Source organism: Genypterus blacodes, unplaced genomic scaffold (assembly GCF_046128005.1).
Source record: "Genypterus blacodes isolate CSIRO-AG114 ecotype Tasmania unplaced genomic scaffold, CSIRO-AGI_Gbla_v1 ptg000076l_1, whole genome shotgun sequence".
Lineage (NCBI taxonomy): Eukaryota > Metazoa > Chordata > Actinopteri > Ophidiiformes > Ophidiidae > Genypterus > Genypterus blacodes.
The window spans coordinates 7,068,759-7,093,351 of NW_027466885.1; the positions used below are offsets into that span (position 1 = coordinate 7,068,759).

Genomic DNA, 24,593 nt, shown 5'->3' on the forward strand with positions numbered 1-24,593 from the left:
CGAAGATGCTGATGGGGAGGAAGGGAGGGGGAGGAGGAGGAGCTATAAATAGAAAGGAGATGTTTGTCGGTGTTCCAACATGGCTGAGGTCAGTAATGTGACACGGTGCAGAGCTGTATGCAGAGTCAGCGAAACAAAAGCAGACGCGTCACAGAAACATGTAGGGAAACATCAGACCTGAGCGCCACTTCCCAGGGAATTTAACCGACAGTTGCTGCAAGCTCCTTTCTCGTTCCGCCGATTTAATCCATTTGGGGTTTGGATTTTTAGATTCATCTGCCACCTGATACTCCGCCGCCCTATTCCCCACACAGATGAACGTCTACTCCCAAAGTGGCGTCGGCGAGCGAGCGAGTCGTCGCATCTTTTCAGGATTTTAAGCCGGCGTTGCAAAATGATCTCTGGCTTAAACGTAAAACTGAATCGGCGTTACTTTTGACAGCTCGGTGACAGCTGTGAAACGAGAAGCCCCAAGTGTATTTACATGATAAAAAAAAAAAGAAGCTATATTGTGTCAGAGATCCCGGATTAGTCCTCCGTCCTGATGCATTTACATACGAAGCAGAGCAACGCCGCCAGTCAGCACGAATGACGACGGTATGAAATGTGACACAGGAGGAAAAACTCTGTCCACAATATTAAACCCGTCCTGCCCGAAAATATGATGTCTGCTTCTATCCAGCGACGGCGGCGACTCAGGGCCTCGGCTTTGACAAATGAAACGAAGCAGGAAGTCGAGGGAAGGCACAAGAGCACAAGCGTACAGGAGGGAGTTTGTCCCCCTCTCCCACTTGTCCGCCCCGTCCTCCTCTTCTTCCTCTTCCTCCTCCGTCTTGTTTACTTTCCACGCCGCCTCGTTGCCTGCCGCCTTAACGTTTTCATTTGTGTCACAGTCAGACTGCAGCATCTGTCTGCTGACGATAGTGCAAGGTGAAAACACACACACAGACACACACACACACACACACAGGACTATTGTCAGCACTGCTAGTTGAGCCGGAGGAAACACTTTCCACCTTGCGGCAAAGGCGAGGGAGTGAGAAAGAGAGAAGAAGAGAGAGGAAGAAGAGAAGGTAAAACAACTCATTTTATACACAGATAACAAGCGGGGGGCATATGGGGAGAAGCGTATGTTTATGTGCCCGAGTGTGTGTGTGTGTGTGTGCGAGTGTGTCGACTGAGAGCACTAGATGAGTGCCACCTGTATTTCCAACCCTATCATCACCACCTTAACACCCCCTCTCCCACAAACACTCTCCCAGGATGCATCTGGGCTACCTCAACATGCCTCCGCGAAGATAAAATACATCGATGAAAGACGGCAAACATCTCAATCTTCTCTCAGAAGTATAGAAGCCAAAGTTCTGTTGACGTCCTCAGCGAGCAAGTTCACCGCCGTCAAACCAATCCCAGCTCACTATTTGGCAAAAATCGGCCTGCTTTAATTACCACAGCAAATACAAATTCAGATTAAGCGCAATATTGGTTTGAGTGTGTGAGTGCGTGTGTGGGCAAGTTCGCGTTTTCTTTTATCAAAAGCACTTACACCGAGCTGCTGAGCGACGATTTTAATATGCTGGTACTTTTGTGCTTTTGTTGGCGGAAAGCAACGTAGCAGCAGCTAAATGTGATGACGAATGGAGAGAAAACCCTGCAATTATACTTTCAAAAGTGCACAAACAGCTCAGCTCCCACCAACTTTTGCCTTTTTACCCAGCGTTTGATTTATAAACGTGTCCGTCACTTTCCCACCCTTCATCCATCCTCCCTGCTTTGTATATATTTCACCCCAGAGGTCATTACCGAGTCCCTGTGCGTCCAATAACAAGCACTCAACGCTTGATTTCAGACACGCAATTCTGTTGAAAGGTCAAGATCCCTCCCCCGTGTGCCAGATATACAACTGGGTGACCTTACCATCTGCAGCGGCACAGAAGAGCGAGCGCCGCGCAAAGATAACAGTCGCGTGCGAAGACATACAACTCCTTGACATTAACGTCTGCGAGAGGATGTTAATAAAAGAGGTAATTAAAGGAGAGATGCATTTCTTGGAGCCAAAAGTCGATAGCGCTGAGTTCATGCACCAATGCGCCGCACCCAAGTCCAAAGGGAGAATAAAACCTTAGTGGTGCCGTCCCACATGGGGGGGAGGGGTGATGTCACCGGCGTCACACTAAATTCCGCTAGAATTCAATGAAGTTTCATTCTGTACTCATGTTAAGGAGCGCCGGGAGATCCATAAAGAGTAAATCTGCCTCAGAGGGGACAGACTCATCAGGACATGCAGATACGACCCAGACAAACAAGGAGAGGAGAGGAGAGGAGAGGAGAGGAGAGGAGAGGAGATATAATTCCGCTGGTGTGACATTTTCCAATAATCCGTCCCAAAGGATCCCAGTGTCTGAGAGGTGCAGGGAGGAAGAGATCACAAGCCTCTACTTCCACACACACATTGAGAATGACGTAGCTAATACCCTTAATGTGTGTGTGTGCTTGTGATTGAGCATTTATTTGTGTGAGCTTTTTTCCCTATGAGTGTGTGTGTGTGCTTGTGTGTGTAACAGGTTTGATGGATGTTAATCGACAGAATGTAATTACCATAAAAACAGTAATGCGATGATTCGATCCAAAGAACATGACAGATTCATTACCAACCGCACGCATATGGACACACAAACACACACACACATGCACGCGCAAAGATACACACACACCAACCCCGTGCAAATGAGAAAGTGTCCTTCAAACACAGAAACGGTAAACACAGCAATTAAGTTCATGTTTCCTGATTTGTTGCTGCCAAATGTCCTCTCTCCTTTGTCACGTCCCCTCAGACGAGTCATTTAGAAACTTATGAAACAAAACAGACACCAATATGTCAAGCAAGTCTCAATCTGTGCTGGTGTGTGAGTGTGTAAAGTCATTTATCTGAGTACTGTGTGTGTGTTGGTGAGAGTGTGTGTGTGTGTGTGTTTGTGTGTGTGTGTCTGAACAATGGCCACAGCTTATTCATCTGTCCTTCTCTTTTACCCCTCTTCCTGTCTTCAAGGCCTAGAGTCAGGAAGAAGATCAGCGTAGCGGAGAGGAAAGCAGATACGCAGGCGTTATCATCCCAAGGTCACATACACACACACACACACACACACACACACACACACACACACGCACACACACACACACACACACGCACATCTAAGGGAAAAGGAAAATAACTACAATGGGCAATTTAGCCAGAACAGGCAGGGATGATGGCCAGGGCAGAAACACACACACACATTCACACATTCATACACACACACACACACACACACACACAGCTGTGCCTTGGGGCCAAGGTTCTGGCGATGCATCATTACCCTCCCTTGGAGGTGATTCCATATCCCAGCATGCATTTCTCATGTGGAGAGGAAATTACCCCTGGGCCGCGCTGAGAGCCAATAGAGTGTGTCCTCTCTCGCTCTTCTTCTCTCTCTCCTCTGGTTTTCTTTAAGCCCCTCCTTCACCCTGTGACTTCACCTCTCTCGCCCTGACTGTCCTTTCTCTACTGCAGCATCTCAACCAGAGACCATAAGCCGCCCTGCTTTCCTTCCTCTGTCTGCGTTTGTCTCTCTTCCTCTGAGGCAGGATTAAAAGGTCAACAGAGGACAGAAGGGGACATGAGACACAGGGACGTCTCTCTGCTGTCCTCATTACCCCCAGAGAACTGAACATTTCTCTTCGTTAGTGTACTCTCTATGAAAAACTATTTCATTACAAAAAGATCAATACAGTAAAACATGCCGAAAGAAATCAATACTCAATATCTAAAAGCTAAACCACGTGTGTATATGGATCTCTGTTTCCATGTCAACGCTTTGTCTCATATGTTCTAATAAAAAATGTATCGCTTTCATCATCTTGGGTTTTTCGCGGCCGTTCGACACGTTCCCACGCCTGACGGTACACACTCAGAGGAGGCGTCGTCAATCAATCAATTCGCTCCAGAGTGCAAACAATCAATCGCCTCATGAGGAGAGTGACATCACCTCCTGCAGACTCTCCCTCACACGTTGATGAGAGAGAGACAATCATATCTGTCCACGTATACATCACGTGTATATTTCAGCGTGTACTGTATATCAGGACCCAGTGCGTCGTCTGCAGCAGGGAGGAAACATGAGGACACGCTGAGGAAACATCAGCTGTTTCTGGGAAAAACTATAGGAATCCTCAGGTGTGTATTGTGGCAGAACAGGCGCCATAGATGTGAATGGGACTTACTTCCACTCAAGTGACTACAGGCTCTTATCTGGCGGTGTAATCCCACTGCCAGGGCCACACACACACGCACACACACACACACGCACACGCACACACACACACACACACACTTCAATTTCCATCTAAAGAAGGTAACACGCCTGCAGACTCATACATAAACCATACACACACACACACAGGGAAGCACTTGCACAAAGGGACAGAATGCAAGAAGCGAAAGCATGTCTCTCTCTCTCTCCATACATCTCACACACTCACACACACACACACACACACACACACAGAGTCACCGCTGACCGTCGCAGATTTCCCCCCACAAATACAGCGACGTGTTCCAGGCGCATACGCCGACAATAAATAGCAAGCGGCGACAAAGACATGTCACAGCAGATCACATCATATCAAGGTAAACAGCAATTTCATGTCAGCCACTCTATTACATGGAGTAAATAACGGGGAGGAAAACACACCTCGTCCACCCCGATTCCCTCTGACCTCACGCCTTGTCGCACACGTGGCCACGTCCCATTCTGCTCCCAACGCAATCTCTTATCCGCTACCAATCTACACAAAATATTTCCCCCCATTAAAAAGCTGGAGAGCGATTCATCAAGTCCAAATTACCGAGATATATCATAACACCGCCGACGCTTCCATCATTACTGTTGGGCCGGACGCGTCACGGATTGGCGGAGATAATGCAAATGAGGAGAGTTTGATTTATCTTATCTACTAAGTGCCACGTCTACATTTCAGTCTGAGTGAGTGTTTGATGAGATAAGTCAAGTACACTCCCACACGCCGCTGCAGTCTAGCTCTCTATCACAAAAAACTCTCTCTCTCCTCAACGGTCCCTCCACTTAACTCGCCCTTCACCTCCATTGGTCCCCTTCTACTCAGAGATGGCGCTCTGTCATGTCCTGCCCACATCACACCTCGTCCCTCTCACCCTCCAGCTATACTTCCCTTCCTCGATTGTCCTTCCTACCGTCCTTCCTTCCTACCTTCCTTTCTTCCCTGCCATCAGTTCCTCTCTCTCTTCCTCCTCTCCTCACTCCCATCCATTAGCGGTTATTGAGTTTTCTCTTCTCTCTCTCTCTCTCTCTCTCTCTCTCTCTCTCTCTCTCTCTCTCTCTCGCAATTCACCTCTATCATCTCTCGCTCACTCCTCTGCGATTATAATAGCTCCAAACACACACACACACACGCGACAATAACACAGTATGGGAATATGCTGATGGCAGGACATGGGGAAAAAAAAGCACCTGCCACACACACACACACACACACGCGCACGCACAACCTCTACCCTCACTTAGAGTGTTCCTTGTGTCTAATAGCTGGTAACTCATTTAGCACTTCATGTTAGCTCAGCTAGATCCAATTACAGCAAAGGAGCGAGAGTGAGGTTTGAGTAGGCGGCCATTTAACCTCGTGGCAAAGAGAAATGTTGCACACGGCTCTGATTCACAGATAATAAGTAGGAGAGTTACAGTGGATGTTTGAAGCCTGGTGTGGAAATATTGAAAATGGATTTTTCCCAAACCAGGGCCTCCAATCGTGAGCGGGACCATAAAACAATACTGTAACATCCTACACAATGCTCCAAGATCAGACAAACAGCACCCAATAACTTCTCTCTCTCCTTTGTCTCGATTACCCCCCCCCCCTCTCTCTCGTGTGTCTGTCTCCTGTGATTGATGGCTGCTGCTGAGACTCGAGCCACCTCGCTCCCTAATTAAAGGAGCGATACATGAAGGAGCCCCTGTGAAATAAATATATAGAGAGACGTTCGTCAGAAGAGAGAGTGCCGCTTAATTGCAGAGACAAGAGGATGGAAGTGATCACAGCGCAGTGCGACTCCTTTTATACGCCGCGCCGCATTAAAGGCGTGGAAGAAAGCTTCAAAGGCAACAGGCGGCGAGACACTCCTGCATATTAACCGAATTAATTTGAAACATCCAGGTACAATGCAGAGACCCGATAAGCGTAATGTGCACGGCGACTCAAGTAGAAGTATGTGGAGCTTCAAAAAAAAGTCTGCAGAGGAATTCCACGAGCAACAAGGAGTTCAAACTATGCCTACGTGTGTGTGTGTGAGATGCGGTGATTGATAAGCCGTAACCGTAACAATCGGTCAATACCCGGAGTGGAGCGGGTCAAGCAGTCTCAGAGGATTCACCTGGACGGCTTGCCCGTGACAACGACAGAGATATTGATTTGGATGGATGTGTGTGTGTGTGTGTGTGTGAATGTGAGTGTGAGAGAGTGTGTGCGAGTCGTACACCAATGTAAACACGTGTAGGATATTACAATTCAATGCAATAGCCCTGCAACACAAGCTGTCTTATATTGTAAGCTGTTGTATTGATCGGCGAAATATCTGAAAGACCTTCCAGTGCGATGTAACTCGATGCTAAACCACCATTGGCAACAGCCTCAAATCGAGTTGGATTGAACTTCTGTGAGTGTTTGAGTTCCACAGTAATGTGTCACACATGGTGGTGGTGTGTGTGTGTTCTGTTTTATACTGTCCAAGTCTAATCGTCACACACACGCCCTGTATACTGTGTGTGTACAGATCCATAAATCCTTCTGTGTGCGCATTGACAGCAGTCATAAGGGAGGGATGACACTGCAGATCACAAACGAGTATTGACCTGTCTGTGTGTGTGTGTGAGTGTGTGTCTTTGCGCTTTTTCTGTAGGGAAACTTATCAATTCCGCTTACACCTTTTCGATCTGACTTTAAACCTCCCACGCTCTGTGATCTTCGTCACACTCGCCGCACACTCTCCCACTCTCTCTTTCTTTCTTCCTACCTGGGGTCTTTCTGTATGGAGTCGATGGAGGGGGAGCGCTGCAGGCTGCCTTCAGGCGGTAGGGCTGGTCCAGATTTACTGTAGGGTGACTCCACCACTGAGGGGCAGTACTGCAGGGTGCGGTAGGGGTCTGCCACGTACGGGTCTGAGCCAAACACATCCCCCGCACCCACACTGGAGGTGTATCCCGGCCCCACTGTGGCGTAGTTGTTGTTCCCGCCGCGGCTGTAGTTCCCCGTCGCCGTCCCGTGACTTGAGGTGCGCTGCAAAGTGGCGGAGTCGACACCAGGAGAGGAGGGAGCTAGGAAAGGAAAGTAGGGAAAGAGGACATAACTTAGGGTCCGGTCATACACATGCTGGGTCAGGTCTGCAGGGGTGAGGAAGAGGACAGCAGAGGGAGAAAGGAGCAAGGAGGACAGGGGGTCGAAGACAGACAAAGGCAAGCATGTGTCCATACGGACGGCACGGATTGAGAATCAAGGAATGATTTTCAAAAGTGAGGGAAGTTTGAAAAGGGAGAAAGTTGTTTAGATTGCGGATGAAGATTAGAATAACATTTATAATGAACCCTGCAATCAACGCTGTAGAAGAACAATCATTATCGTCATCAGAGAAGATTATACATTAGAATAAAAAGACAAATTGTGGTTTTCTAGTCGGCACACAAAATGTTTATAGAATATTCTAACCAATTAGTAAGAGCATCTTATCGCTCCAAAATTGATTTACACCATTAGGGGTCAGCACTCACAATGACACCCTGTTAGTTTGTTTGCTCATGAAGTCCCACATAAAGCTCTGGACTCATTGTGAAGTCGTCCCGTGAGTGTCCATGAATGTCGATAAGCTCTGCGTATGCGAGCAGCCAGCAGGGGGCACTGTGTCTGTCTCAGCTCTTCCCTCTGCGCTGTGCTGGAAGTGAGCATACGAGATATATCAAGGTGTTAATGCGAGTCTGGGGGCCTCATTTCTCTGGCTGTAAAAACACAGACAGAAGGCGCGGTGGAGCTCCATCTCGTCTGTCGTTAGGGGCCGAGGTATGTGTACACAGAGACACAAACACACACACACACACACACACACACACTCACACACACACTCACACTCGCACATGCAGAAACAACACCGTAAATGTGTAGTTCAGGCAGCGTGAGTGTGCCATAAATCAGGGGGCTTAGAAATCAATATGCAGCCGTGTGATTGACTGGCACATTAACACAGGCCGATGAGTCTTTTCTTAGGAGGGGAATTAGCCTTTAAACTATGTGTAGATAGGAAAATAACAACACACACAAACACAAACACACACAAACACCCTCACACAGGATAGACACATGCATGGGTTCGGTAACAAACACTCTCATGGGAAAGAGGGCAAACGTAAATTTATGAAGGTAGAGAAGGATGTGTGCATTTGAGAGAGAGTGTGTGAGTGTGTGTGTGTGTGAGTGTGTGTGTGTGTGTGTGTGTGTGTGTGTCTCATCTTTATGTGACCGACAAACTTGCTCTTTAGCAATGTCTTGAGTGCTGGCATTTGCTTGACCTTCACAACCCTCTTATCACTTTCTCCTCCCTTCCCCCTACCCCTCAATCGCGCGCGCACACACACACACACACACACACACACACACACACACACACACACACACACACACACACACACACACACACACACACGTATTTTACTTGAATGACCTTTTCTCCCCTAACAAGTTCGAAACCCACAAGTCTTTCCGAGCTCATCGGCTGATTAATTTCACGAAAAGGCGGCGGGAGAGGCCTGGGAAAAATCTGAGACAAAAGGCCGGGAGATGAGGGACGGACCAGCATCGTTAAAAGTGTCAACCGGAGGAGGAGGACAACGACGAAGAGGAGAGGGAATGACGTGAAAGCGGAGTTTAACAGAGACTATAGGAGGGTAATGAAGCACAGCCGCTTCCATCAGACACAAATCCGGGCCTTTTCTCTACTCTTTAAGTGGTGTGTGTGGTGTGTCGGCCTCTCTGAACGTCTCATTAGTAGCTTGGGCTTCGGGCGAACACTGCCAGTGTCAGCGTGCACCCGCCAAGGGGATTGACTCCCAGACAGGACTGTCCTCAGAGCAACAGAGACGAGATGGGAGAGCGGCGAAGAGGGAGGAGATGTGAAAAGACAAAAATGATCATTTTATTATTATTATTATCGTCATTCTGTCCTGTGGTGAACCAGGGACGTCCTTGAGAACAGGCTGATGAAGGAGAAAAGAAGGAGACAGAGACAGCAAACAAACCAGCCATCAAATTCTTCTTTGTGTTTGCTTAAAGCTTCCTCACAACTATTTATGCATTCTATTTTCTTCTTCTTCTCCGTCTTCCTCACCACTCATTCTCTTCTTCTCCTAACCTGATGTGAACGGAGTGCTGCTGAATTTATCATGTGCTCTGCTAATGTTGTGTTCTGACTGATGTCTTGACCTTTGGGAGCAATATCACCAGGCGAATATCAGAGCACGCACGTGTTTACGCATGCATTTGTGCAGGTGTGTGTGTGTGTGTGTGTGTGTGTGTGTGTGTGTGTGTGTGTGTGTGGGGGTAACCTCTTGGAAATCTGTCCTTGTCAGAATCAGTTGTAGAGCCTCTTTCATCTCAACCCTTCAGAGCCTGAGGTGTGAGGATTTATGAATAAAAAGTATTCTTATGAATCCTTTTCTTACTGAAAAGTGAAAAATTCCCATTCAAATTCAAATTCAAAACAACAAAGAAACCAAAAATAGTCTTTCTTCAAGTAAATAATGTGCAAATTTCACAGAATCCGACAGATAAAATGAAGCTCATGTTTGAAAGGATTTGACAAAATCTGATTTTCACGAAAACATGCAGAGAAAACAGCTGTGCTTCCAATTGGTGTGAAGGTAAAAGGTCAGAAACAATGACGAGCAGGACGGATTATTTGAGACTCCCGCTAAAGATTAACATTACAATTACTGTATATGAGGGTTAAGCAGGGAGGGAGGGAGGGAGGGAGGGAGGGAGAGCCACTAGGTGAGGCTGCGACTCCCTGTGCTGTTTGATGAAATAATAAACAAATCAGAAAATCTGCCATGGATGTTCACACACACACACACACACACACACACACACACACACGTCACACCATCACTCTCATGGTGTGAAATTGTGCTTGAGAGGGAGATATAAGTACGGGGGGGGCTGCGTTTCTGCGTCCCCCCCGCCGCCGCACGTAGTAAACAAATCGTGGCTACGTTCCTGCTGGCAGAGCAGCGGCAGGAAAAGGAAACTCTATTAGTCACTTGACATGGCGATACGTCTGCAATTAGCTGATGCGTCGCCAAGCTTCTCTTAGGAACGGAGGAGATGGGGAGAGAATAAAGTATGGAGGGATCAAACCAATCCTCAGAGCTTTTGCGTGTCCATCCTTGCTCTTTCATCTCCGCCTCCGTTTTCTGAATCTCTCTCTCTCTCTCTGTCCCTTTTCTCTCTCTCCTTCACTTCCATCCATCTCTTGTTCTTTCATCCAAAGCCCTTTCAACCTCCTCTCTCTCTCTCTCTCTCTCTCTCTCTCTCTCTCTCTCTCTCTCTCTCTCTCTCTCTCTCTCTCTCTCTCTCTCTCTCCTCTCTCTCTCTCTCTCTCTCTCTCTCCCTCCCCATATCCTAGGCTCCATCCCCGTCTCTGTTCTTCTCCTCTGTCATCCTCTCTCCAGCCGGCCATTCATTTCATCTCTCTCTCTTCTATCCCTCCTTTTTTCTTCTCTGCGTCTCCCTCCCTTCCTCCCATTGTGGTTGTAGTTGTCTATGTGATCTGAGCTGAGGACATGTCCTTTCTCTCGACACGCTTCAGTGCTCAGTGCGATTACACAAAACCCCTCAGAACTCACTCTCTGTCACTCTCTTTCTTTCTCTCTCTCTCTGACACACATGCACATTTCCAAACATGCAAGTGATTGACATGAAGCAAACATTTATGCATGTAGCGTGTCTTTTTTTCTCAAAGCGTAACATGCATACACATCCCTGCACAGAGGAACAACAGACCAAACACACACACACAAACACAAACACACACACTGCTTGGATGCGGAGGAAAGAAAGGATTAGTTTCTCCCTCTGTTTATCCCTGGCAGAGCCCCCTGGCCAACACACAGCTCTTGATGTTCCTGTGCCGGGAGCTCTGGAGGACGCACACACACATACACAAACACTTTGACACTCTTCGTATACTGCAAAGTATACTAGATTTTACATTGTGGGAGCTGTAGGACGCGTGTTTGTTTGAGTCAAGGTGCCATGTCTTTCTCCAAGTGTGCCACTTAGACACAGCAGGGGGTCCAGACCAGCAGCCGCGGCTAAGTGGTCATGCCGCGCAAGGACAAAGTCGCGTGTTACTTCTGGAATGGTGGAAAGAATAAAATGAAATAAAATAAAATAAAAATAAACTAAGAGGCGTCTCACTCACTGTATCTACTCCACAAAAGGTCTCAGCTAATTACCAAAAACAAAAGAACTGAATCCATGTTAATGCTGCAGGATTTGGGTCACTTCCCTACGTGGTCAGTTACAGCTGGAAGTCAACAGCAGCCAGCGGAGAGACGTGTTTTGTTGTTGCGTGTCACATTGATTTGGTCATGTGAGCACGCGGGATGGTTTGGGGGCAGATGCCTGGGGGTCACTTGCAAGGTCGTGACAAAAAGACCAGATCTGAACAAAATAGGGACAGAATTGCTTTATTGAAGCCTAATCAGTTATCCAGACCTTCATCATCAGTGCCATTTGTGTTGAATTGTGTTTCAAAAGGCCATGCTGACTCAAAAGTTATTTATATATATCTGATTCATTTAATGAATAAAACATGCAGAACAATAGAGTGAATTATTTCTTTTCATCTGATGAAGACAGTCAAAGCTGCTTTGGCACTGTTGTCAAATTTAGCTGTGATCTCTGAGGACAAAAACAAAGCAGAGGATTCTTTTTGCAGTTATGAATTCATTAGTGCTGATAAAACAGAGAATATGCTAATCACACACAACCTGTGAGTTCAATGTGTGTGTGTGTGTGTGTGTGTGTGTGTGTGTGTGTGTGTGTGACATTTTGCTAACGTGCACAGCCTGTGTGTGTGTGTATGTGTGCGTCAGAGAGATAGTATAGCTTAAACTTACATTTAGGAAGTGCCATGTGTTTCCACCAGGGAACGCATTAGTGCTGATCTTGAAAGTAAGTAAGATGCTTTAAGCTGGTAATTAAAGATTTCCCCAGCCTAAGCAGAAACTCACTGTATTTACTGTACATTCTTAACCCACAATGCAAGCCAAGTAAAATCTATAACTTGTAAAATGTACATATGTGGTCCTTAACTGAGTCTTTAACATCAAAATTATATAGGAATGGATTGTCTTTGTCTGTGCCCATGAGGCAGTCCGCTCACTAAAGATATGAAGTGAATCAGAGGTGAATCTGGAATTGATCCTGGTCAAACAAACCTAATCTAACCTAGCCCACACACACAAACAAACAAATAAACACAGACGGGAGGGGCACAGAGGCGAGTTGGTGTGACACTGCAGTGCTCTGGTTTCCTGCACTGAGCCTCCAACAGGGACCAAAGAAATGAAATGGTGATGGAGGTCGGCTGAGGCTGTTGGGCTTCCGCTGCGATTTAAACACAGGAACAACGACAGAATCAATCGATCACAGCGCTCATCTATTACCGTTTAAAGGAAGGTAAAGGGACTCACCAATAAGGATGGATCTCTATTACATCAACCTAATCTGTCCTCGCCTAATTCCAAAAAGAGGTGAAGAACGCAGCTGCTGCCTCGTAGTAATCTCGCCATTGCAGACGAGGATAATGAGAACAGACGAGAGAGCGCTTTGAATGTTTCTAACAGCATTAAACGGCCTGAGACAAAGTTAGCCAGAGTGTGATGTAGACAGTCGATTGCAGCCGCCAAAGACTCAGGAGTTGGCGGGGATCAAAACGTAGTTAAAAGCAGAGCGAATGGTAGACTTGGATTTATCAGGTGGGCAGAAAAACTGCTGCTGAGTCTGCTGGATGTGCAAGTAGCCATAACAAATAAATCAACCGTATTCTTGTTTGCGTCTGGGATCTTCTTTGTCTGCAGGTCCCAGGTGGCTAAGATGTAACTAAAACACGAATTAGTCACAAAAGAAGCAGATATTTTCCTTTTGCGCATCCAGCCACTGAGTCGCCTGAGCCTCCTTCGCGCTGAACCGGGAGCTGATTGCGTAATGAGCTGCTGACTCTGTAAATCAGCCGCTAATTGGATGTAGATTGCGAGCACAAACTGAACGAAAGGTGCGGCTGCAGCTACGCCCCAACGCTTTCATGCCGGTGTGACTTCTCTTTACATCTCTCTGACTTTGTAGCGACTCCTGCCACACGCTGATGAAATTGTATTGACAAATTGCGTTTAACGGCTCAAACGATAACAGGAAATTAGACGTTTGCCTGCCGGACCTTCGTCTGAGATTGTCAAAGACTTCCCTCCTGCAGAGCAATATCAGCCTCAAGCATCTGTCCGGAGATCTGCTCAGGGACCAAACCATCCATCCTTCTAATACATATTGATGACTGTATAACAGAAGCACAGCAGCAGTCCTTCTATCTTAATCCTTTTCATATTACCTGTTTCGCTCAGTGTAAGTTTTGTTTATTGTTTACAGCGTTGTTGACCTTCAGTCCAAATTGTTTCTTCTCGCTGGTATTTTCCTTCCCCCCACCTCCCCACAGCTCCAGTCTTTGTTTAAGCTCCCTGCCTTCTCTTCTTCCACCTTTTCTCTCTCTGTTGTCTTCTTCATGCTGTTCCAGGTGGGAGATGGGTGTTTGCCAACTGTTTTGGTGTTTGGTGATTTGGGTCTCTCTTCGTCTTCTCTGTCTCACACCCACACTGCTCCCCTCTTCCTCGATCCGTCTCCCTGCCCACTCGTATTCATTCTCCATTGTCTCCACGATGGTGTTTGTTTTTCTTTGGGCTGATTTTCTCTCATTCATCATCATTATCTTTCATCTTTGTCTTTTGTCTTTCGCTTCTGCCTTAATATTTCAGTTCCCTTTTCCATATTCTCATCTGTCTGTCTCCATTGGAGGGACTGGGTGTTATATTCTCATTTATAAATGAAGAAGTATAAAGTAAGATATAGTAAACACTTTTTAAATAGCATTGTAAATCTTACTTGTCTGCACTGAGCTGCTGATAAGACAAATGCATGATTACAGAACTGATTTAGAATCATCCCCCCGATACGGACCACACACACACACACACACACACCCACACACACACACACACACACGTACACACACATTAAGAGGACACACCGTATATCAACAAAGACCTTTGACCTTGTACCAGCTATATACGAAATTGTACACATGGACACACACGACATGGGAATCTAATGCTTATCTGGTTCTGGGAACACTTAAAAAAATCTGATCTTGTTTTCGGTTGTGGCTTCCTGCTTATATATTTCTCGCTGTTTAAGTCTCTTCTATAGACACCAGTGTTATCTACAACAATGGGTCAAAATGGCAACTACACACACCTGACAAATGGCCGTGGCAGTAAATCTACCCGACTTAGATACACGCAGGTCTGATGTCAAGCCATTAAAGCGGAAAAGTGTGACATCCAGCATCCAGGCAGTGTTATTCCCGGTGGTCAGAGTCATTCAATACAGACCGAGATAGCTTATGTGACATGAGGAGGGAAGGCACAAAATGAAGGAACAAAGGCAAGACGGGAGGAAGAGGAGACAGAGAATGAGCTAAAGGCACATGTTTGGGTGAGTGTGAGAGAAGAGGAGGCAGAGAAGATGGAGGCCAAAATCAGCAAAATGTGCGTGTGAAGGACAAATAGATAAAGTCGTGCATGAGAGTGTTGATTCAAAGTTTACTGTCTTTCCAGGAAAGCAATGAAAGGCCTTAACCACATTCTGGATCTTTCCGCTTCTGCAATGCTGCTGAGCACCAGAAATTGTGTGTGTGTGTGTGTGTGTCACTGTGACCATGCAGGAATAATCGGTTTAAATAGGCCACATTAACCTGCAGTCCTCCGGGGCGCTGGCCTGGTTAAATCCAAGAATGAAACACTGCGCATCAGTGCTTTCACACATGTACACACACACACACACACACACACACACACACACACACACACACACAATAGCTATGTGCGCCTGTGTATGTGTGTGTGTGGACTGGCTGGATAGGAAATGAGGATGAAAGAGGGTGAGGCAGTAGCCAGTGAGAAATAACAAAAGAATGGCTGAATGCCTGAATGTGGGAGAGAAGCAGAGTTACAGCGAGAGCGAGAGAAACACAAAAACGTGCACAAGCAGACAAGCGGAGGAAATGTTTAACAGCTCCTTCCTTTATTATTATTTCCCTCAGTTGTATTTAGATGTCCTGGAAATACTCATTGCCCAAAACGCCGGCCAACAAGGCAAATACAGCTGAAGGGAACGATAGAGAGAGAGGGAGAGGAGCGTATAATGGAAACACACTCAAACACACACTCCCAGCCCGCCTGCGTACTGCCGGCGAGATCTTTTGCTGTTTTCGGAGATTGCTGTGGAATATCATGCCGCCAGTAAAATGTCAGTATGTATGTACACAACTCCGGGACTGTTTGCTCAAAGGAGCTGACGCCAGACGGAGAGGAGCTCGCTGGTGCTGGTGGTGCTGGTGGTGTTGTTGTTGTTGTTGTGGGTGCCGATAGAAATTGTGAATTCTCCCCCAAAAAAGGCAGCGGAGGAGGACGCGACCATAAAACGCACCATATCGCTAAGCAACAGTGGAGCGGAAAAGGGAGGCTCAAAGCTAAAACACAAAGATTAATTGCGGTTATAAATCTCCCATCTTGCCTCTTTAATTTGGCTTAGACCGCCAGCTTTGACCCCTATTTCAACCTGCCTCACATACTTCCTTTTCTCCCCCGCCCGCCCATCCCCACCTTCTTATGTCTAAACTGGGCCAGGAAGATGGCCATAAAAACCGGCGCATGTACAAATCTAGTTAGTTAGTTGTTGCCGCCATGTCGCCATGTTGCCTCCCTTCATGGTTCATTGTCCAGTTAAGCGACGCGCTGGCCTGGCCTGCGTTCAGAGTAAATACAGTCAACTTAATGTGACTGCCGGAGCCCTGCCGTGTTTAAAGTACTCCTGAATTAAGCCCCGCCAAGTTCCCGCCGTGGAGGGAAATACCAACACCACTGAACACCTCCTTTCTCTTCGCGGGCAAAATAATGACTTATAGCATTAATTACATTGATCCATGCCAGCTTAATGAACCAATAATGTGATCCTGCCATTGCCAAGAAAAGGCACTATGACATAATTAATGACTTTACCACTCTCGATGTCAGCACGGTCCTTATCAGTTCATTATGTGCTATCACTCTGTGTATTATGAATCCTTAATGGAACACCCCCCCCTCCCCCTCCCCTGCTCATGCTATTTAGATGAATTTTAATACATGCTTTGCTCAGGCCGAGTCTAAGGCAGAGTGTAAGTCTCGGGTTGCATTCGTTATGGGGAGAGGAACGAGAACGAGCGCGCCACGGGCTGAAAACTATTTGACACAGATTTGCTTCGTTCCAACGAGATGAGACAAATACTGTAGCTCGCAAAGCAGCAGCACATTGTAAACCCCAAGTGATTCAATTAATTGTACATAGTCTAATCCACAGCCTATTGATTTTTTTAGCTGCAGCGCAATTTTTCCTTTGTGAATTTTTCCTCTACCCGCCTATTGAAGCTACAAATACCAGGCAGCTGGGTAAATTATAGATAAAAGTGGATTCTTCTGTACACTTTCGGAGGCCCTGTTATTTAATAAATTCCTCCCCCCTCGCTGAGACAATGCTGCATCTCTGCGGGTTGAGCTGGATTTCAAAGCGATGTCCCGCGTTACCACTGTGAGAGCAAAGCCCATTTTAAAGGGACCTCGCACTCACTCACTCACTCACAAGTGTCAACTGACTCCAAACCGTTGACTTAACTCAAATATTGTAATATACTGAACTAAAATTCTCGCCCTGACGCTACTGAGAGCCATTGAGGCCTAATGACATCGACAGACTTGGGTGTTCTTCATATGGGTATGATGCAGTAATGGGATTAACACGCCGTACCTAAACGCACATTCAAATAAGCTCCGATGAGGCAACAATAGGTGTGTGGATGGTGCTGGGGAGTGTGTGTGTGTGTGTGTGTGTGTGTGTGTGTGTGTCTGCATGATAAAAAAATTGTATAATAGGCAGTAAGGTGCATGTCTGTCCCTTAACTTGTTTCCATCCTACACGTGTAGCGATATTAACGGCGATATACTGAGGTTTGGGCTTCAGATGGAAAGAAGTGAAGCCCCCCCTGGTGTACACTGCTTCTTATGTATTTATTCCGTTTGTCCAAGGTCTGGCACAGTTGTGTGGTTCAGCTGTGGATTTATGATCGGAACTGAACAAAGGGAGTGAATATAGGTGAGGGATCATTTAGTGTCACCGTATCCTGTTATAGTATCAACAACAACAACAGGTCAGTGTGAGGATGAATACAAAATGTGTGATGGCCCTCGGTTGTGCGGTCACACTGAGGTGCTCACCTGTGTTGTTGCGATAGGGGCCCCCATCTGGTCCCTGGCTCTGGCTCAGGCTCCTCATGGGGCCCTTGTTGTGATAGACGCGCTCCTCATAGATGGGGTCTATGTGGTGCTCCGGGGACCCCAGAGGCCGGAGGGGCTCCTGACTGTGCTGGCTGCTGTAAGAGCCGCGGGAGCCTAGAGGAGAAAAGAGGAGAAGAAGAGTTAGAGGGAGGGTGACGAAGAGAGGAAAAAAAGGTTGAGAGAGAGTGAAAGGAAAGATATAGAGATAAATAAGAGAGATGCAAGAGGAAGAGAGAGGAAGATGATGGGTGAGATAAGGTAACAGGGAAAACAGAAGGGGGGAAACAGCAGTGAGTTGCTAAAAGAAGAAATATGACCCCTCTGTTTTTGGATCTGTTCATTTCCCCGGCTAATGATGGCAATCAATGATGGGGAAATCACTCATACTTTACAAACTAAAGCGAGCGCCCCAGACTGTTCTATTTACCCGGCATGCTTGTTTCCTCAGATGTGTGTGTTTGCAGCAGGGGAGGCGGCGACTGCGGCACAAACTATATCAGCAAAAGATGATGAAGAGTGACGGGAAAAAAAAGGGACGCGAGGAAGAGACACGAGACAGAAGCCTAGTGTGACAGACAGCGAGAAGGAGAGAGTGATGACTATTTTTCAGCGTTTCTTCTTCTCCGGCGAAACACATTGCGGGTCGCCAGCCTCTGAAATAATGAAATGCAGCGTCTCCCGGCCCCTCCGCCCCCGTTCTCTGGGTTTGGCAGGAGTCCCGCAGACACGGAGCGAGGAAGACATTGACAGCGGGCGTTTGTTCATTACACAGCAGAACAAATGCAAAGCAGGGGCCTCCCTCTGAAGATGCAGAGGAGGGAAGACAAATGAAGGGGAAGAGGAAGAGCAGGGCGCATTTGAAGATGAGAAAGGGGCGGAAGTTAAAGCGGGAGATGAGCGCACCAAACAGATAGGAGAAGAAGACTAGACGACTGGAGAGAGAGAGAGACAGTGGAGCTAATGTGGTATCATGGCACGTTAGTTAGGGAGGAGTCGCGTGCCGAGGATCCTAAAGTGACCGAAGGCTGAATAGAGTTCGGCGCTCTCAGGCTCTGTCCACCAGGTCGTGTCGGATCGCTCGCTCCTCACATCAGACACCTGCGCTTTACTTCTTTTCTTTTTTGTGCTATTTGTTTTGATTGTAGCAAACATTTTACATGACATTGCGCATACAATTACGGCATATTTTGGAGATCATTTTTTAGACAGAAAGAGGGGGAAAGGAGACAGAGAGATAGAGAGAAAGAAGGAAGGTAAACCTTGTTACATGCTTTACACGGATCTAACCTGAGGCAGGTCGCAGCTGCAAAACGGACGCAAATGAGCAGGAATTAACAGATAAAAAGCCTTCTTTCTCCGAGTCTTAATCGTATTCTGAGCCGGGGGAGAAGGATTGGAGCACTTGTTGCTGCATTGGCGTGTGCACCAATCACTGCCACTATTTTGGTTCACAGGAGGGCGGCTTGATTGATTAACTGCTGATGTAAATGTGTGCATTTTGCGATACACGCGTCAGAAACGGCAAGGAAAGCCATATTTAGGTTCAGGTACGGCATAAATGTACAGCTCCGAATCGTTAGTTTGCCTGATTGTGGGCAGTCTGCAGTGTGACCACGTGCATCACAGCTGTGGTGCCCTTCTTTTCCAACAGCCTGCTTTAGCTTCTGGCCCGGTTACCTCCCGCTCCTAAAGGAGAAGGTAGGCTGCCTTTTTCGCTTCACACTCCGCCAGCCAAGCGTGGCAGACAGAACAAGGCGGTGGTGGGAGGAGAGAGAGAGAGAGAGAGAGAGAGAGAGAGAGAGAGAGAGAGAGAGAGAGAGGGTTTCTTATTTTGAGCTCCAGGGGGGGTTGAGGTTTTCATGGCGGAGAGAGAGGGAGAGAGAGAGAGAGAGAGAGAATCAAAAGAGAGGAAGAAGAGGTGAGAGAGGTGGTCAGAATATGCATGAAGGAGTGTTAATTAGAGTGGCAGACACACCCGCTTAATGACGTGACTCATCCCAGCCTCCCTCTCCTCCTTCCCATCATCCCCCTCTCATCTTTGAAGTCTTGGTGAGTTGTTTTTTCATTTTTTTTTTTCTTTTATACATTTACTTTTGGAATCACACGAGGGGGGCCCCGCTCGCACTGACCTCTTTCTTTCAAAGGAAGGGGGAGAGTGAGGGGAGAAGGGGAGAGAAGAGAAGAGAAGCTGAGGAGAGCACGCAAAGAAAAAAGACCTAAATGCTGCAAAAAATATTGTTAGAGCTCCTCTGCTTTCATCGTTCCTTGGAGAACTTAATGTAAACATACAAACCTAGATTCCGCCTCACACACACACACACACACAGTTGATTTCTGTCTGAATTGTACCGTAGAGCCGCTTCTGTAGAGCAGTTAAGCGCCTCGCCGAGCACAGCGGACAGATGAAACCCGCCAACACGTCAGCGCACAAGCTCTGCGTAAATCTAGAACCACTTTTCCTTCACTTTCAAAAGAGGAATTACGGCAGGAGGAAGTAATGTAAGTAAGTAAACCTGCAGATACATCCAGCGAGTGCCAGCTACTTTACACGATAAATTTAAGTCTGGCAAGTCTTCCTATCCAGAATTTGGGGAACTCTGAAAAACTTTTTGGCCCATTATATGGTGTCAGTTTACAGCATGGAAGGTCGTGTTTTCCATCATTATCGCCCCAAGTGTAGGAGAGTGATCAATTAGACTTAATCCTCAGCCCTAAACACTATTCTTGGCTGAATCAATAGCAATTTTGTCTGGTCCTGCATGAAAAACAAACAAAAACAAACCTGAAAAATGTCACTTCAAAAAGTAAACTTGTGCACAGCAAGTGTGGCAAAGGGACTTTTCCACTAACAGTCAGTCCATCGACACGCCGCAAATAAATGCACAGACCTGACTGCGCTTAGACTGATTGGACACGACTTCATCTGGAGACACAGTCCCTTGTCTCTCTCTCTCTATCTCTCTCTCGGCTCTAACCAGCTGTGACAGGAGGCCGCCGAGTCTCCCCTCCGTGTTAAATCCGGCACTAAAAACACTCCCACACACCAGGAACATTAGATTCACACAGTATACTTTCTCCTTTGCAGATTTCCCAGATTTCAACGGCGTTCCTATATTCCGCTGGTCTATAACCCCCGCCTGCTGCTGCTGCTTTAGGAAAAACCTTATATCACCTTATGAAGAACCTGGAAAGACATATCGGCGGTGACAGGAAGAGCAGAGAGTCTAATTCCTTGTGCTCGCAGGCGCTGGCACACATTCGAGTGGAGCCAAATGAAAGCGGAAGGCAATTTAAATCCATCTTTAGTCTGATTTGAACCTGCAGTACAAACATGGCAGCTCCAGGTCCTTGAAAACAGAAGGCCTCATCTACTTAACTCGAACAGACACAAACAACCAATCTCAGATATGTATTTTTTCTCCCACTACACTGCTAGGGACCGCAAACAATTGCCATGACACATTTTCACTTTGACATTCTGCCAACTCAATTTTGCACAGTCAAGGACAAAAAGCCATAAAGTTGTGTGGGGCGACTGAAAAAGGGGAAATATAAAGCGGATGCTGCCCATTGTAAGACACGACTCTCGGCCGCTGGGTTTGGTTTCAATGTTCCGACAGCGTAGGACGGCCACCTCGTAAGCAGAACCTCCGCGTGTTTGCTCCAGAAACAGCTCGCGCATCATACGTCTCTGTTTTAGGATTGAAAATCTGCTTTGCAACCTTGTGTGGAAATACGCACAACGCTCTTTTTTCCAAGGGCGATGTACTCGAATAAAGTCAATACAACACCGTGCTGGAACAATTATACAGACCTTCCCCCCTCCTTCCTGTCCGCGGCAAACGTATCCACCGAGGTAAGCAGCACTCATTCAATACATTTAGATACAGAACTCCACATTTAGAGTGACAATAAAATGCAAGGAGCTGTAAAATATGAGGCGGCACGACACAATCCTCCCAGCTAAGGAGAGTCAAGGAGCTCTATAACCCGACGTGCAAACACAACCAAAATGCCGGTAATACTGAAGGGCAAAGAACCTTTCAAAAGAAATAAACCCTGCATATTCTTCTCAGTCAGGGAATAGATTTAAGAAAGCGTGAGAAAGCACAGAAACAAGAGGCCGAGGGTGACGCACATCAAAGCGTGTATTCACTGTGTGTGTGTGTGTGTGTGTGTGTGTGTGTGTGTGTGTGTGTGTGTGTGTGTGTGTGTGTGTGTGTGTATGTAAGTGCTCCCACCTGCCAGACTGCCAGGCCTCTGCAGCGTAGCCGTGGCGTAGAGCTCATGGGAAATCTTGTACTGGTCAGAGGCGTGGTGAGCTGCCAGTCGTTTGGGAGACAGAGTGGCATAGCTCCCGATGCCTGAACTCATCTGCAAACACAACGTACGGATGATAAACACACAGAGCACAGAGGGAGGTCAGGATGGAGCCGCCGGTGCTCTCTTCCACTACCAGCTTTCATATATAGCTTTCATTCTATAGACCGTATGCAGCAGCGCACTTGGGATGAATGTAGTTTGGACAGGATGTGTGTGTATGTGTGTGTATGGACTCGATTTACAATGCTGCTCTGCGCCTAAAGAATAATAAACCTTTAGCGTCGAGCCACTTGGTATCAATCAATAGCATAACAGAGGATTGTGAAACTGTCAATAGCATCAATCCGATCGATCAATACTCCTGCTACATTATGGCGGCGTGATTACTTGTCGTCCTTGCACTCTGGCTTTTGAACAACACAACATAAACATCACCTGCTTTGTGAGAAGAAACTAAACACCGTCGTACCTGGTGAAGAGGGGATGATGACGAACTAGCCCCTCCCCCTGCTGCAGTGCCGCTGGGTGGAGACGCCACCCTCAGGGGAGACACGCCCCCTCCAGCTGTTGTCACAGCAACTGAGCTGCTACAAGAGAGAATATGATCAAATAATTATTTTTTCCACTTTTTTTTCCCACTCTCTCCACAGTTCTGGTGTCAACATAGCTGGCAGTAAGTAGTTATAATTTCAATCATTCTGACTGCTTGATGCAACACTGCTGAAATGACGGCGTCGCTCAGGGGAAAGGGACAGTGAAAAGATGGTTTGTTATGACTGGAAAATAATGTCATCCATTTCAAATCTCATAGAGAAACAGCCTGTTTCCTGTATTGTATTACATTCTGCATGTGTATGTTATGCATATGCACATTCTCTACACAGCAGATTGCAAAAATGGGTTGTGATAAACCTCTGAAATAACATGAATAGATTGAATAGACTACTTGCCGCTAATGTCCTTCTGTTGATCCCTCCCCCCCCCCCTTAAACAGCAGCAGACTCTATTACGTGTCGCTATTAATGGCAATATACGAATATCAAAGTCAACCTCTCCACACCTGTAGGACTTGGCCAGTCGGTTGGCAGGGGACTGTTTGCCGGGAGAGGAGGAGGAGGAGGGCAGACGCTGAGTGGTGGAGTAGCCTGGCTTGTCGGAGGCCGATCCCAGACGCTGGAGCTTGCTGGGGGAGCCGGACGCCGAGCCCCCTCCTCCTCCTCCTCCTCCTCCTCCTGTGGAGAGGGGAGAGCCGACGCGCTGGGCAGGCAAGGTGGAGCTGGAGTAGTAGATACCTGCGGCATGAGGAGAGAAGAAGGGGGAAACGATAAGCGCCAGAGCACAAGATCGGCCGATAAAGAGACAGATAGAGAGGCTGAGGGTCGGAGAGCAGATATGTGAGCGATACAGCAGAAAACACTGGCATCGGATATTAGCACAGTAGCTCAGCAGGGAGGATTGTGACGGCCGTTTTAGAGGCAGGAGTATGACGAAGGTATTAAACCGGCGCAGGGCGGGTTAACAGGAACAAGAGTGTGTTGAATCTGGCAAGTCTAAATTAATTCTAAAATTAATTCAGTATATGTGTATGAAATTTGACAGTGTGACTTCTCTCAATGTAAGAGACCTCAGTAATTATTCAGCCAAATTTGCTCATAGTGTCAAGTTTGTTCTTGGCTGTGGGAGACACTGACACCATCGAAGCAACTCAGCGCCCGAAATACATCCAACATGTGAGAGAACTGCCCAGACTGCCTGGTGGAGGCATTAGTGTCCCTAACAGAAAGTGTTTTTACTCCGACTTTCAGGTGTGTGTGTGTGTCAGTGTTGCAGGAGAAGAGAGAAGGAAAGCGAATGCATGTGGATGAAGAAAAGAGGAGAGAAGGAGTAGGGGAGAGGTGCGCCCTCACCTGACCCTGCCCCCGTCTGCGGGTGCTGCTGCTGGGCTGCGCGGCTCGACGTCACCTGAGGCGAGGGAACAAAACAAATGATGAGGAGGTGAAGAGATCATCAAAACCATCACGGAAAACAAAGCTTTTGTCGAGTCTGTGATGATCTTAAAAAAGTGACGAAATCAGAGGGCGGCATTCAAACTCACTCACACGCTCAAAACACCAAAAGCATCAATCTTTGCCGTCTTTCCGGACTGATCTATGATGCATCTCGTCACTGGAGAACACCAGGGAGCATCTACATGAGCTTTATTCAGCTTTGTGTTGGCGGTAAGACCTGGCAAGCTGATTCCAAATACATTATTCGGCGTTGTGCTATCAGACGAGGCCACATTATGCATCTGCTCTGCAGCATCACAAAGTCACCTAGGAGCTCAGTCGCCACTGTATCAGGTAACACACACGCAAAGGCAGTCTGAGCGCTCGCAAAGCTCCTGCATCTCAGTGTTACACACGTGCCGGGTTGGACCATGTCACACATGGTTAGATGACGCCTCGAAACATGCACAGGGAGCCAGACGCACGCCGGATGTTTGTACTTGATCTCCAGTCTCCAGGTGTGAAT

At 47.1% G+C, this 24,593-nt stretch overlaps 1 protein-coding gene across 5 annotated transcripts in view; it reads right to left on the reverse strand.

The window, feature by feature from the left end:
* ctnnd2a (catenin (cadherin-associated protein), delta 2a) overlaps nucleotides 1-24,593 on the reverse strand; it is a 166,460-nt gene that overhangs the window by 58,821 nt on the left and 83,046 nt on the right. For 4 of the 5 annotated variants that reach the window (XM_076157929.1, XM_076157931.1, XM_076157933.1 and 1 more), the window contains 6 exons: nucleotides 23,987-24,041; nucleotides 23,140-23,371; nucleotides 22,549-22,666; nucleotides 21,998-22,130; nucleotides 17,697-17,870; nucleotides 7,082-7,382 (listed from right to left, as the gene is read on the reverse strand). In XM_076157929.1, the coding sequence (XP_076014044.1) occupies nucleotides 7,082-7,382; nucleotides 17,697-17,870; nucleotides 21,998-22,130; nucleotides 22,549-22,666; nucleotides 23,140-23,371; nucleotides 23,987-24,041 (1,013 nt within the window). The remainder of the gene's footprint in view (nucleotides 1-7,081; nucleotides 7,383-17,696; nucleotides 17,871-21,997; nucleotides 22,131-22,548; nucleotides 22,667-23,139; nucleotides 23,372-23,986; nucleotides 24,042-24,593) is intronic. The other variant, XM_076157930.1, reaches the window with a different exon arrangement.